Below are 15,297 nucleotides of genomic sequence, written 5' to 3'. Positions count from 1 at the left end.
CCCTTTCGGTATTTATTTATTCTTTAGAAAAAGAGATTTTTACAAGGTATTGAGTTTGCTGAATTTTCTGCACATTCCTGAAAATTTCGCCAGCATAACTGTCCCAAAACTGACCCAAAATATGTCAGAATCATTCCAAACCACTTCTGACCTCTTCAGTACGTCGAAACCCTCTCAACAGAGCATAAAAACCAGTAATTCAGCTTGCTGTAATTTCTGCACAGCACTGAAATTTACTCTGTTTTGCACACATATGGCCCTCTGTTCACTCTGGAATCCATCTGGCTTGACCTTATTGCAATCCGGTACCTTTTCGGGCTCCGAAACAGCCCAAAAACAGTCATAAACAGCAACAATAAATTGCTGAATTTGACACCTGCTTTGTGGGGTTATGACCCCCACAGGTACCTGCTATGGTACGGTGGTTAACCGCGCCTGTTCCTATCAAAGGAGGCTCTTGCCTCAGCCAGGAAACATGAATTCCTCACAGCTGTACATACACATAAGAAAGCCTCTTGCAGGCATAATCATTCTGAGAGAGTAGAGGAGTGGTTTACAGCCACGTATGGCTCACTGCATCAAGGCAAAGGGAGTAGGCAGCTCTCAATAGCCCTTAACCTGCTTCAATCCACCTGCAAACTCACCAAATGAGCTCCCACAGAGAGAAAACGAGTGCTCAGCCTCCCACGAGTGGAAAGTTTTTGTAAAATGTGACAAATGGCACATTAATAAGCAATTTCCTGCTTTGGACTTCCAGCCTAAAAATATCCTGGCCAGCTCATCAGCTCACTGCAGGTCTTTGGGGACTATTGTTCCCCATTTAATTGCCCTCCTTTTGACGCGAACACATTTCAATTCCGACATAGGCCAAAAATAGCAGGTTCCCCTAAAATTTAGGAGATGTCAGAATCGCGTCCCTCTGATCTTCTGGATGCTCTTCTATCTCTAGAGCACTGACAAATTCCAAGTGCACTGCCCTCTAGCAGAGATATTTATCTGTCTTCTTCTTCTTTCGACCCACCCTTCTCTTAGCCTTAATCTAATGTCAATATTCAGTGCCTGTAAACCTTAGGCCATCCAAACTTAGACTCTCTCACTGAACTTTAATGCTGTCCACTCCGACTGAGCAATGCAGACATTTTGGATTCCAAAAGGGGTTTCTAAACAGGAAACCAATCCGATAAAGAAAGCAAAAACAAAGTTAGTCATTGCCACAGGCTCGTGACACCTCACACCCTTCCAAGTGGAAAACAGAAAAGCTGGAATGGTCTAAGTCAGGGAACCCCACAAAACAGGAAACTGAGCCTAGTAGTCAGGTAAATGCCAATTCTTTTTGATGAAGAAAGGTGTGTGTTTTCTTTTGACTCATGAGATAGCTTGCAACACTGGTTTACCACAAGGGTAGGGCCACAAAAACGCACCCCCCCCCCCCCTGCGGCGGTTGCATGATGGCGCTAGGACTGTCAGGCCAAAGACAAAATTCACATGGCCGAATGGAATTGCAATGGAACTTTATGGTCTGACCCGGGAGGTTTTGTGAAGTTTTGCAGAGACGTTCACAGGGAGATCATCTTTTACACAGACTAGTAGCATGCTTGTTTCAGCTTCATATGCACAGGATGCTCACAATGATTAAACGGGATGAAGAGGTGGGGTTTATGTGGATGTTTTCAGCTTGGCCTGCCTTGAGGTTGATGTACTTTGCACTATGCTACTTCCCACCTGCGAAATCACCTTTTGCATGTGCCTTGACGCTGAAATGCGAGTCCCCATACAAACTATTGTTTGCATACATTGCAGAGTTCTCCCAACAAGGAGATGTTCTCTTGTTTTGAGGACGGGGAGGTGGTGGCCTCCAGCCTGGAGGTGCTGCTCTTTGTGTTCCTGCATATCTGAATCGCAGTTCCCCTCCCCCCTTCTTACAGTTACCTCCATTGTAATCAATGGAGTTCGGAATATGCCTACTCTCGTGCTATGACAGAGTGGCGTCACACGGAGGACATGATCCGGGCCCACTTGGCGCGCCTTCACCCTAGGACGGATTGTGATTATTCCCCATCTAAACCCACGCCTACTCTTCGAGTGGAGGGCAGTTCCAATAGTTCCGCCCTCCAGAGTGATTGATATGCGGATCACCTCACGGAACATTCAAGGTTTAGGGGGGCCTCAGTACTTTCACATGCAAGGGGTCCTCAGAGGAAAGCTTCATAAAACTATAGTTGGGGGACCCATTGACATTCTTTTCCTCAAGGAGTACCACCTTTCCAAGGGGCGTACCCGCCACTGCGGGAAGATTTTACCAGGTAGGAGTCACACTTTTTGGTCTCCCTCTTTTGGCCCCTTGGGGGCACTGGGAGGAGTTTGTATTTCTGTTAGTGAGCAGCTTTTGTCGGCAATGACAAGCTCAGGAGTCATAGTCTCTGGGCGAGCACAGTGGGTTACCATTATGATTGCAGAGGATTGCATGGGCTTCCTCAATGTTTATGCCCCGAACGCCGCAAGCCCTTCCTCATGCTGACCTTTGATGCAGGGGTGGAGACTTTAACATGATTGAGGCAATAGAGGACAAACTCGGAGGAGGCACGGCCATAGTCTCAAGCGCAGTGTACTCTCCATGGGAGGAGTACTGGCACTCAAGGGACAGGATTGCAACTGCTCCTCACTGGAGACCAACCACAATCGGAAACAAATGCACAAGATTAGATCACTTAACTTTAACAATTAATGTACAGCATAATCATCCACCAAATCTGAAAATAACAACACACAACTTGACACCACCACTGGGGCCAGAAAGGGCCGACCCCCCCCCCCCAAAAAAAAAACAAGTTGTATTTCTTGGAGTATTTGATGATTACAAGTTTCACGGGCTTATGACCCAGATTCCTCCATTCATGGAGTGAATACAAGTGGATCAAATACCATAAATGTTGTCGGTGAAGAACGATTTGTTAATGAACACCGGGTCACAATCAGTTTCCCACCTTCACTGGGCTAAGCACCCGCACTACACAGGTCTTCCAGGACCGTGCACCAACAGGCACACACATACTAGCACCTAGCAGGGTGATTCACCACAGAGGGAAGAATACCTAGTACTCCAAATGAAAGCTTTTCTCCCAAATTCCCCGGCCCACTGACCTTCACTGGCTCTCAAAACTTGAGAGCACGGTCAAGGCAAGCACAGGGACAATAGGATCTCATAGAATGCCAAAGTGAGAGAGAAGACACATTTGCAAAAGAAATTCTGCAAAACAAAGTAGAGAGATTTGATTTGCACAAAAATCTTGCTAGACAAGAGTAGAAAAACATGTTTCTACAGTGTGAGCTATTGCCTTCCCACGTTGAGTAGTATGATGCAGCCTATAGGCTGGTACAAATCAGGTTGGGCAGGTACATGCTGTACGGACCTGTAACCCTGTTGCACAAGGGTTGAGAGAGAGAGAGAGAGAGAGAGAGAGAGAGAGCAAGTCAGGTTCTTGCTGCTGTTCACCTTTCTTCAGTCGGCTGGAAGAGAGAGAAGTAAATCGGGTTGTTGCAGCTGTCCACCTTCCTTCAATCGGCTGGAAGAGAGAAGCAAGTCGGCCTTCTTTGCACTTCCTTCAGTCGGCTAGAAGAGAGAGAACCGTACCAGTTCCATTATAGCACGCCGTGTAGAGAGACGGATTCCGTTTCAGCACGCCGGGCAGAGAGGGAGTCGGGTAGGCGAAGGTTCTTTCCTTCTATGTGGCCCCTGTCCAGCTTCTATGCATGTGCTTATTAAACATAGCAAGTATTGTTTACGATAAACTTTCTACAAATGAATTTTTGGGCACCCAATAAGTTGAGCCTTGGTCACTTTAAAATATTGTCCACCCACTTACTATAATGTGTGAACCTGCAAGCCTTGTAATTTCAAAGGTTAGAAAAACAATATGTTCACATGCAACAAAACATGCCATACTTACCATAAATGAATACACCATACTTACCACATGTTCACATGCAACAAAACATGCCAGAAGACAGGGCAAGTTTCACAGCTCACTGGCAGGCGTCCCCACTCAGTAAGTGGCACATCATAGCAAGCAAATACACAAATACAAGTCATGTGAAAACAATTTCAAACATGCAAAGATGGATGCACATGCACATGTAATGGACAAAATCTCCCTTTTATGAAACTTGTACAAAACATTCTAGTCGGACACGAATCTCGCGCGACAAAATGTGAAACCCCTAGCCTTCCTATGGAGTGACAATCCCATAGGCAAGACGCAGTACAAACACGGGTCTTTCCATGGAGTGACAGTCCCATGGACGAAATACCGTCCTGGCCACACACGGGTGGCACGATACAGGCTCCTGTCCAAACAATCATGGTCACACACGGGTGGCACAAAATTGGTTCCTGTCCATGTGACACAAAGTGACTGGCCCTTTCACATGAGACACCAGCCTGGCCTCATGTGAACATGGCACAAATCTCGACTCTCTATGGAGTGACAGTCCCATAGAAGTGGCACCAAAAATGGAGATGGACCAAATGGGCGGCCAAATTGTGACAGGATTCTTGGCATCTTCCAGAGTTTGGGTGTAGCCCTGGGAACCTGTGCTTCTCCCGGTCTAATAGGAGGAGCATCAACCCCAACCTTTCTAGACTTGACAAGTTTTGTGTGGTTGAGTGAGCTTGTGGCCGTGGGGGTATGATTGGTATCTTAGCGGCCACTTCTTTTTCAGATCACGCTCCGGATATTCTCTGCTTAAAGGACCCCTAAAAGCAAGAAAGGCACGCGAGCTCTAGGATTCCGAGTAGCCTCATACAAGACCCTGAGATCTGCAGACATCGGGATAGAGCAAATATGGGCGGGACTGGATTTTATTTCAAGCTCTGCCATGTGCACCTTGGATGCGGGCCTTGGTGAGATTAGCAACTTTTTGCAAGAGGCAACCTAGAGTAGATTGGAGGGAATTCGTGAGCAGGAGAGTCCTTGCTTCTCTTCAGCAACTTTGAGCAGTTCCCCCGATAGCCCTTGGATTGAGAGTCAGCTTGCATCCAGGAGAGGAGGCTGGAGTACAGGTACCATGCCAAAGCTTCCTTTTGGAACCAGGTTGACGATAGAGTCATGGGGGATTTCTTTGAGATAGCCAACCCCCACAAGAGGAGAGATTGTATTCATAGGTTGCATGTCCAAAATGGAGCTATTGTTTCTAATCCCCCCCATGTGAGAGCCATCGCCACGGTTTTTTTCTAATCTCTCCTCACGGGTGCCCCATTATCCCCACAGGTGAAGGATGCGCGCAAGAGGGTCTAGCGGCACATGAGAGAGGTGATTCCCCCCGCTTTTCAGTCCTTCTTATTGACTCCCTTCACTGCAGAGGAGTTGGCAAAGGCGTTGACGGCTCTTCCTAGGAGCAAATGCCCGAAGGCGGATGAGCTTCCAATTTCTTTCTTTCTTCGACACTGGGACCTCATGGAAGGCGGCCTTCGAGCTGCCTTCAATGAGATATGATCACAAATACCATGCCAAAGAGGGGTTGATACACTTGATTCCTAAGGAGGGTGGTGATAGATTGAAGATCCGACAATGGAGACCCATCACCCTTCTTAGGACCCCCTACTAGATTTGGTCAAGGCCATTAACAAGAGACTTCAACATTTCCTCCCTGACTTGATCCATGCAACTCAGACAGGTTTTGTTCAGGAATCAGGATCGGAGCATTCTCGACAAAGGAGGCAACAGCTTCAGCCAAGATGCGGCAACAGGACCTCATAGTGCTACTCCTAGACTTTGAGAAAGCTTATGATAGGGTTGATTGGAGATTTCTGGAGGGCACGATGAGCCGGATGGGGTTCCCCATGGAGTGGATCCATGGTGTTTCACGACTTTACTAAGCCTCTCACAGTCAAGTTCTCATTCAAGGAGCCCGTGGAGACAGATCCCCCCCCTCTCGCTCGATCCGGCAAGGTTGTTCTCTCGCACCTTACCTTTTCTTATTCGTCGCCGAGGCCATGAGCAGTTTTCTCTCAACTCAGGAGACGAGGCTCCAGGGATTGCATCTCCCCCTCCATACTCGGGAGGAGCTGCTAGACTCAGAGTTTGCACATGACGTGGTAGCTTACCTATCAAGAGATGCAGGGAATCTCCAGTGATTCGCTCAGGCGATCGAGATCTTTTGTCACGCATCAGGAGCGCAAATCAACTAGCACAAGTCGTGTGGTTTTTGGGTAGGCTCTGCACCCCCCCCCCCACCTTGGCACCTATTTGAGGCTTTCTAGTGGATTTTGAGGCTTTCTAGTGGATCCCAAGGGACACTCCAGTTCACTATCTTGGATGTCAAGTGGGCATCGATATCTCTCCAGAGCAGTAGCTCACCGCTCTTCTTCTAAGCATTTGGAAGAAGCTTTTGTACTGGAGTTCTGCGAGGCTCTCCCTAGCTGGTAGAGTGGTGGTGGCGAACCAAGTCCTTCTTGCCACCATGTGGCACATTACTTCTTGTTGGGCCTTCTCCCAAGCATGCATTCGTCAAGTACAACAGTTCATCCGAAACTTCTTAGGGGCCGGCAAGCATGGAGAGTGATCATTCAGCCCCACGACGTAGAGGGAGCCAAGCATCATTGACCCTGCTATTCAAAGCCATGCCTTGCTACGCAAGCTGATTATTGGAGGACTCCTTCCCAGTTGTCAGCCTTGGAAGGACTTCCTCTTGGCCCGGATTTCAACCCAGTCTAGGGGACCCTTGGCCGCAGAGTACCAGATGGATCTTCACAAAGATGCAAGCCTGCCAATTTAGCCCTACCTTTGAGGACAGATTTGCAGCCAATTACTCCGAGCTTGGGTTCACCGCAGGCCTTCCCTTAGATAGCTAGCTCCGGTTGCCTTATAGGAGCATCTTCGGCAGCCATTGATCCAGAACCCCTTGATCCGTTTACCCAGTGGCCACATGTTTGGGGCCCGACCTCATGTATCATGGGGCGCATTGAGCTTAGGACCTACCAGGTCCCTTCGAGATTGGCTTGCACACACGCAGTTACCACCGGATGTTTAGGAGAGAGGCCTGGCAAGGATCCAGCGTAGAGACAAGCTCAGCATTGATATCGACTCTACTATTCCTCAGGAGTGGTGACACCTATCCCAACCCCCACCCCCCCCCCCCACACACACACACAAAAACTGTGGCTAGGAGTGTTTACTAGGCATGATATTCTTCTGGCACTCCACGGAGCGGATGAGGGTAGTGATTTGCTCACCTTTTCTATTGGTCGCCATGGCACATTAGAGAGATCTGAGCCCCTCTTGGAGTATTTCAGTGGATGCACCTTACAACGGGTGAGGGTGACTGGATTTCAGTCAGGTGAGTGGCACATAGACCCCCCGCCAACCAAGGTGGCAAGGGAGAGATTCTAGCAGCTATGGATATGGGAGAGCTGAGCTCTCACGCGTCCCCAATGGGACCCGAGAGACTGGACTTTGCATGATCCCGCTGATCGAGAGGAGACTCCGGATGCCCCTTTTTGGCATATAAAACAAGGCTAGGCCACAGGTTTCAGATGCCAGAGATTGATGGCACCCTAGCAGCAACATTACATTAGGGTCTCTCTTAGCGTTTTCTCTCAGATTTTTGGAAGAGGCTCTAGCACAGTTTTTTGCCTCGGAAGATCACCCTCTTTCTTTGGCTGATGGCACACAAGAGCTTGGCAGTTGGCATCTAGTTGGCCATTGGAGGTCGACCAGCAGCTTGCACGAGGTGCAGCCACCCTCAGGAGTCTCAACGACACTGTCTTTGGGATTGCCCGAAGGCTCAGTAGGCTTGGCAACGGATTCTCAACATCTTCACGATGAATAAGGCCTCGACCCGGAACATTACATGAGGCACCATCGCATGGGCCACAGAGGATGAGGTTGCCAGAGCTTATGAGGAGGATAGTGGGGGGCCAGCCCCTCAGGTTTCTCACCTCCGCATTTCAGTAATACCAGTCACAGCCCCATCTACTGACCACTAGAGACCAGGCTCATGTCAGAGATGGGAGATTTGCAGTAGCATTGCAGCCTGGCACATATGGCGAGTGGGTGTGGGAGTGGAGACTGATTGGGAATATGGTGAAGTGAGCATGCATAGGTGTGCCAAATGTGACGACCTATGATAAGTATGGGTGGGCATCATTCCCTCAACCTATGCCACACCTCCTGAGAGAGAGAGAGAGGACAAAAAAAAATGCATCTCTCAAGTCTGGAAGAGGGAGAGGAAAGAGAAAAAATGCATCTCTGCAAGTCAGAGAGAGAGAGAGAGAGAGAGAGAGAGTAAAAGCATGGAGAGAAGGTGGACAAGCTGATGCGCACATAGAGATGTAGGAGGCATTGTGGGAGAAGCAAAGCTAAGAGAGGCATGAATGTCAAAATGGGAAAAAGCGTGAGCAAAAGAGAAAGCAGAAATGAGTGTTTTGTGCAACGTTTAAAAAGCACAAACTAAAAGCGAGGGTGCTTTTTTAAAACTCAATATTTATATGAATTTAACTCTCTTCTTCTTGACTCAAACATACAGGTTGTGCAAAGTCTACATTGTTGGTGTAGACCAAGAAGAGAGGAGCAGCAGTAGGACACACACAGAAAGAGGTACGATTGCCTTTTTAGAGAGGAGTTCGGTCGTATTAGCCATATCATGGATTTGGGCTTGTTCTTGCTGAAGCTACGACCACACACAGAGAGCCTCCTTAGAGCACGCACCTCATGAGCTAGTTCAGCCCAGCTCAGGATCACCACTTTCTTCAAGCTCCAGCATGTTGTACCTACTCCACCAACAGATCTGGCACTTCATCAGACCAAGACAGTATCCAACAGCATAGGGGTCACTCTACCGCGAGCCACAGTGCTCTGAGCTGTGAGACGACCCCGGCCCCCACGACCACCACCAGTCCATTAGGCCCACAGATCGATGTGATCCTTACACGTCACCAACGCACAACGGAGGCCTCTTCTTCTCAGCCTCTCTTCACTATTTCAGATCTTGCAGCCATCCTCTCCTGCCTGATGATGGGCCTATTACCACGAGTCGACTGGGCCCACACAGCCACCTCGAGGAGTCACCCTGGACAGAGCTGGAGAGCTATGTAGAGCACGGCATCCACGACCCGCTAAGCCGCGGGCCCAACCGGGACATTATCAGCGGATACAGGCAATATTGGCACGACGACGTGCGGCACCTCCTCGGTGCTTCAACCTGTCTATGCTGGATCGACCTATGCGAGACATTATGGGATGAGTCCATCTCAGCTGCTCCCATAGCCTACCATTTTTCCAGCTCCACACTTTTATCAGATATGCCTTTTTCTGGTAGTTGTATCAGGCCACTAGTTCCTCTTTGGCCACATATTATAGCTAGTTTTTTTTTAGTTTATGCTTTTCATTTTCTACTCAGGACATTTAGTTTCCTTGAGTTTTGGATGTATTGGTACTTTTCTCTCATAGGCCACTTTTCTCTCATGTATTGGTACTTCGACCTATGCGAGACACCCAGTCAGGGTGCTGACCACACAGGATATTGAGGAGATCCGCCAGTGTCCGATGCGGCACATATTATGAGATGGAGGTACCTCCATAGTGTACCTTCCAGTTCCAGTTTCATTTTTTAGGTGCCAGTAGTATCATCTTTATTTTTTCATTTTCTGGGTTTTTTTATCTAGACATTGTATCAGATCCATGATGTAACTTTTGGTCTCATAGGTCATTATGGCCTTTTGAAGACGTTAATATAACATTTCATTTCATTTCATTTCATTTCTCTCTCTCTCTCTGTCATCATGAGGACTAGGATGCCTGAGTCTTACCCACTCAAGCTTCACGGCTAGGAGACCATGCTCAAGCAGCACTTATGGAGTCGAAAACAGCGAGATGCCCCTCAGACATCCTGATCCATTATAGACTTCTTCAGATTGCATCTTGCCATGCTAGAGAGTACCATCCAGGCTTTACAAGGTCCGAGGGATCTTTCAAGTCAGAGCACCCCCCCCCCCCAAAATGGCTCGCAGGATCCTTTGACCTGTCACCCCACGCACCCATGGAGTCACTAGTGAGATAGCACGATGTCTCTTGAGAGCCAGATGTCCTCACATCCCAGGATCCAAGCCTACGGCCTATCAGCTGCAGATCCACGACATACTCTGCCACCATGGATGTTGAAGAACAAGTCTATCCAAGTACAAAAGGATAAAGGTGTGTGACCATCCTCTAAGAAGGGCTACATGTGTATGTGTGTGTGAACCCACTCTTAGAGGGGTTCACTAAAATATCTAGATATTATTGCTGTAATGACTTAAGCAATGATGTCGTACAAGAGAGGCTCTAAGCCTATAAAAGCATTGTACTTGATTGACGTAATAGAAGTCACATCATTGAGTCGTGCAATTAATCTCTCTTTGAAGCATTGTCTCTCTCTTTCTAGCTCTCTCTCCCTTACTTCTCTATTCATCAAATACTATAGCCATGTTCCTGTTTGATCCACCATAGCCTCCACTTCAATGTTTTTCAACAATGGAGAGGCCAATCCACAGGCAGGGGACACACCATCGCAGCTCTACGCTTGCTTATGGAGGAGGATTGTACTATCATTGGATAAGCAGATCTGGGAGTATCTATGGCCATCTTACTCTAGGAATTTCAGCACATTTTCGGAGTATCTATGGCCATCTTACTCTAGGATTTTCAGTACCATATGTACATGGGAGGCCTGCGAAGTACGCGGATCTTCTTGTCATTTCGTTTTCAGTACCATGTTCACAGTCTACACATGGAACTTTTGTAACAGATGTTTGGTCTCATAGACCCATTGGATCTTTTGTACACAATAATGAAATCACCAGTTTCTTCCCGACCCAAGAGGTGGAGGACACCCATACAGTGGTTTCTGTGGACCAACCTCGGGCTGCTCCGGACCCAACTCGCCCGAGAGGAGTTACCTCGGACCGGGCCTCCGCATTCCAGCGTGCTTGACACCCCCGGCCCCCTAGACATCGGCCATGATTCCCTCAACAGCTCTAGATCCAAGACATGCTCCACCGCCACCGAGCTACCTTTCCACGTGACGTAGCTGAGGGACACCTCTCTGCCATATTCATTAGCCCCATGCTTGATATTTTGGAGACTGGTATACCATCTATTGGGGGCTGATGCTCCTCTCATGTTCCATGTTCCTTGTATTCCATGATGAGATTCCATGGACGGTTTTGTATCACCCCAGTGAGATAGCTATGTTTTGTTTCTATTTTATTTTTCGTTCCATGATGAGATATGCCATGGACATTATTGTATCACTTTTGTCTCATAGCCTGCTTAGGCGCACAGAGAGCCAGACTCAGAGGCACATTACAGACTTCTTTAGTCCAGCCATCACTGCGCCAGATGGACCACAGCAGCAGCAGGACATGGATACCGCCCACACCAGGGGTACACTGATTGATCGTGCGATTGAGCTTGGGTGGTCCAGACGCCCACGACTACGGAGGAGGGCATCCCAGCATAGACGGAGGTTGCAGCGGCAGATTCGGATTATTCTTGCGAGGCATGCGGGACACCCAGTCAGGGTGCTGACCACAGAGGATATTGAGGAGATCCGCCAGTGTCCGATGCGGCACATATTATGAGATGGAGGTACCTCCATAGTGTACCTTCCAGTTCCAGTTTCATTTTCTAGGTGCCAGTAGTATCATCTTTATTTTTCATTTTCTGGGTTTTTTTTATCCAGACATTGTATCAGATCCACCATGATGTAACTTTTGGTCTCATAGGTCATTATGGCCTTTTGAAGACGTTAATATAACATTTCATTTCATTTCATCTCTCTCTCTCTCTCTCAGTTCTTCCGACCACGAGAGGATGCCCCACCAGCTATGGATGACATACCCACAGCCTCATTGAGCCACACATTCTTGAGTGCCCAACCCCCCGCCAGACCCCAATCTGGCATGACTCGAGACCGGGCCACGGCACTACAGCGAGCCTGGCGCCCCAAACTCCCTGGGGCTCGCCAGCAACACAAACATCAACCCCAGCTTGAGGAGATCTTGGAGAGGCACAGAGCCACCTTCCCACGCCCGACGGATCTGCATAGCCTTCTACAGGCTAACCCCATGCTCAATATCCTTGACGGTCCCCTCCCCCCTACCGGGGGGTTAGCTCCATAGGTTGTATGATGATGGTCCCACTTTGTATCATATGGCTTGGATTTGACATTCTCAGCTCATAGCTCTAGTCTTTGTTTTCTTTTGTACCACGATGAGATTACATTGACATTATTGTATCACTTGTGGTCTCATAGACCCACTAGGCCTTTTGAAGACGTTTAATACAACTTTCTTTCTTTCTTTCTTTCTCTCTCTCATATATCTATATAATGTATCCCTTAGACTTACCTTTTACAGAGGTAGGCTAAAACACATACATAATTTGTTACAGAGCGGGATGATTATTGCCTTAATAGAATATTTAACAAATCCGTAAGCATTTTTTAAACACAGCATTACTCACCCACATGTCCACTGACAAACATTCTCAACAGAATTACGGCTTTGCAGAACATCAGATTGCCATTTAACCCATTTGGGAATTCCCTGATACAAAAAAACAGCATTAATTGGAACTATTGACAGAGACACCAATAAGACAGAAAAGCTTGCAGACCTCCAGCACTACTGAGATCAAACAGCATTAGTGTAAAAGGAGCGTGATTGTCAAAGAACCTGTAGGTGAGCCTGTATGTCCGGGTTACTATTGGCAGCTTGAAGCAGCCGGTTTGCAATCCTCGTTAAATGGCCCAGATTGCCTGTCCTTGGAGGAGCCTTACCAAATGCAGGTACTGTAGGCTGTTTGATATTTATATATATATATATATATCACAGCAATATTTAGACTTTACTTAATATTTTAATCCATAACAAAGAAGGTTCTAGGCAAGATTAAAAACCAAGTTACTGCCTAATTATACCTAAGTATATCACCCAAAGCCATAGAGAGGAGGCAAGGAGAACCCCAAAAAAAAAAACAATGGGTGTTTCAGATGTAAACCTTGCTGTCGGTGCTAAGCACGTAGGGGTTCTCATCTGCTCCCAAGAGCCTTGCAACCAAATCACAGTCTTCCAATAGATGATCTATGAGCATCTTGCTATTGCTTTCAATACATGAGGTCACAATGTTTTCCACATGATGATGCAGAAGATTATTGAAAGGATAACTGCAAAAACCAACAAAATGGATGAGTTCAAATAAAAACACCAAACAAAGGCATTCACATGGGCAAAAACTTGACCACCCACACCAGGCATAACGCCAACCATTAGCTCTTTTTATAACAGCAATCCACTCACTCAAAAAATAATTTTAGAATGAGTTGGATGGCGCCCAGTCGGACCAACTCTTGCCTGGCTCCCTCACTATTGGTTCGAAGTAAAACAGCAAGAAACTCTATGATCTGTAAAACAAGAATAAACAGATAAGACCCAATGCAACCCCCCCCCCCCCCCAAAAAAAAAAAAAGAGAGAGAGAGAGAGAGAGAGAGAGAGAGAGAGAGAAAAGGAAAGGCCAGTTGACCCTTCTGTAGATGCCAGAAACAAACTGCTAGTAGCATGAATACCTTTAGGCGATGGGCACCGAGCGGAGGATGTAGCTCTCCATATGTGGTAGGTAAAATCCTCTCATCCGCTAGCACATCAAGCAGCTTAAGCAAGTCTCCTATTGCATTCAAAACACCTCTAACTTAGACACAGCCTACCATGAAACAATGTGAGGTAAAGGGCAGTTGGCTTGCAGGAAATCACACAAGAGGTTGATGGTGAGTTAGTCAAACTAACCTTTTAACTTTTTGAAGATAGAGGCATCAATACACTCTCCCCTACTTACATGCGCTAGGAAGTTACAAACCCAGAGCACATTAAGAGCTATCTTCTTTTCTTATAAGACTTGCTCTAGCATGTTTGTATTGTGCTTCCCTATTCTTTTTTATATTTTCTCTCTGGCGGTTCTGAACACGATGCACATGCCTAGACCAAAATCCCCCCTTTCCCAATGGCTCCCAAGTGGCCAATCACTTCCAGAGGGTAAAACCCCTTTTGGGCATACTTCACTTTAAAGGCATCTCTAATTGATCACATCAAACAGAAGGACCAAGTTTCTGTGCAGAATAAACCAATGGCATTCTAGGTAGGCTGACAATACATGCTCAAGAAAAAGAACTGCACCACTGACCTAGTCTCTGCAGCATGCCATCGATGGTCTCCGGATTAGCAGTCGCCAGGGAATCTGGGATGTGTTGTCCTCTGCCCATTCCAGCCATCACATACCTCTTTGGATCAAGCAACGAAATGCATACCGTCAAAGAATGGACTAACGTGGATCTGGAATCCTTATCTTCCAAAGCATGATGGAATAGCCTTGCAATAAAGCTGCAAATTATAGGACACAACCATTAGGATTGTGAAACTGCACACGCACACAACACCCAATGCCATTGTTACCACCAGTGCACTCAAGAGAGAGAATTTAAATTGCTTGCATGAACACGATCATCGAGTCCCAAAAAAACAGTTGGCAAAACACAAACCTCGGGCTAGAAAGCTTTGTGGTCAACTCTGACTGAGACAAACGAGAGACAGCTGAAAGAGTGTCGGCAGCATTAGCATGTGCTTCTGAGGAGTTCTGATAGAATTAAAAGACACACAGAACATGACTTCTATATGTGAACATCATCAAGTTTGTAGATAGTTTCAAAATGAAACACCTAAATTTAAGACTCACAGGAGGGTTTAGTTTATCCACAAGCATTTCAAGCAAGTCTGTATCAGCTAGCCAATGAAGGGAGTCCTCATGAAAAGCATGATTAGTGTCGTCTGCTCCCACAAGTCGTATCAGAACCTGGTACATTAATAATTAGACTTTGCATAAAAGAAATTGCAAAAGAGCCTCCCCATTTTTCTTGGACACAGTATTTACAGACAAAATCCCTGCCTGTGAAAAGGAATCTCTCACCCACACATCCCTCAAGGGCAAGGGATCTTCGCCATCCAACACCCGCCCCCATCCGATGGGCGGGAGCTGTCTGTAAAGACCCAAATACCCAGAATTCACACTTCATGTGGAATATGACTGCATAAGCTCACTATCCCTCCTTGACTAATTTTTGAATGAGTAGCAAGCAACATCAAACATGTTGGCCAGAAATTCCACCTCCATAATGGATGTAATCCCAATCAAATCAACCAGTTTCTTGAGGATTTCTTGATGTGCCTGTTGATAAAATCCATGCAAATTAGTGACAGAAAAGACCACGCA

The 15,297-nt window shown here is 47.0% G+C and overlaps 1 protein-coding gene across 2 annotated transcripts in view; it reads right to left on the bottom strand.

The window, feature by feature from the left end:
* The window catches only part of LOC147634128 (uncharacterized), a 92,476-nt gene that overhangs the window by 38,185 nt on the left and 38,994 nt on the right, over positions 1-15,297 (bottom strand). For both annotated transcript variants that reach the window (XM_086805259.1, XM_086805260.1), the window contains exons 7-15: positions 15,193-15,252; positions 14,764-14,880; positions 14,570-14,664; positions 14,215-14,411; positions 13,604-13,701; positions 13,337-13,440; positions 13,038-13,203; positions 12,713-12,835; positions 12,501-12,583 (exon numbers count right to left, since the gene is read on the bottom strand). In XM_086805259.1, coding sequence (XP_086661385.1) covers positions 12,501-12,583; positions 12,713-12,835; positions 13,038-13,203; positions 13,337-13,440; positions 13,604-13,701; positions 14,215-14,411; positions 14,570-14,664; positions 14,764-14,880; positions 15,193-15,252 — 1,043 coding nt within the window. The remainder of the gene's footprint in view (positions 1-12,500; positions 12,584-12,712; positions 12,836-13,037; positions 13,204-13,336; positions 13,441-13,603; positions 13,702-14,214; positions 14,412-14,569; positions 14,665-14,763; positions 14,881-15,192; positions 15,253-15,297) is intronic.

This window comes from Cibotium barometz, chromosome 11, assembly GCF_041138505.1.
Source record: "Cibotium barometz isolate CiBa-2024 chromosome 11, ASM4113850v1, whole genome shotgun sequence".
Lineage (NCBI taxonomy): Eukaryota > Viridiplantae > Streptophyta > Polypodiopsida > Cyatheales > Cibotiaceae > Cibotium > Cibotium barometz.
The sequence above is the reverse complement of the archived record's forward strand: the minus strand, read 5'-3'. Positions and strand labels throughout refer to the sequence as shown.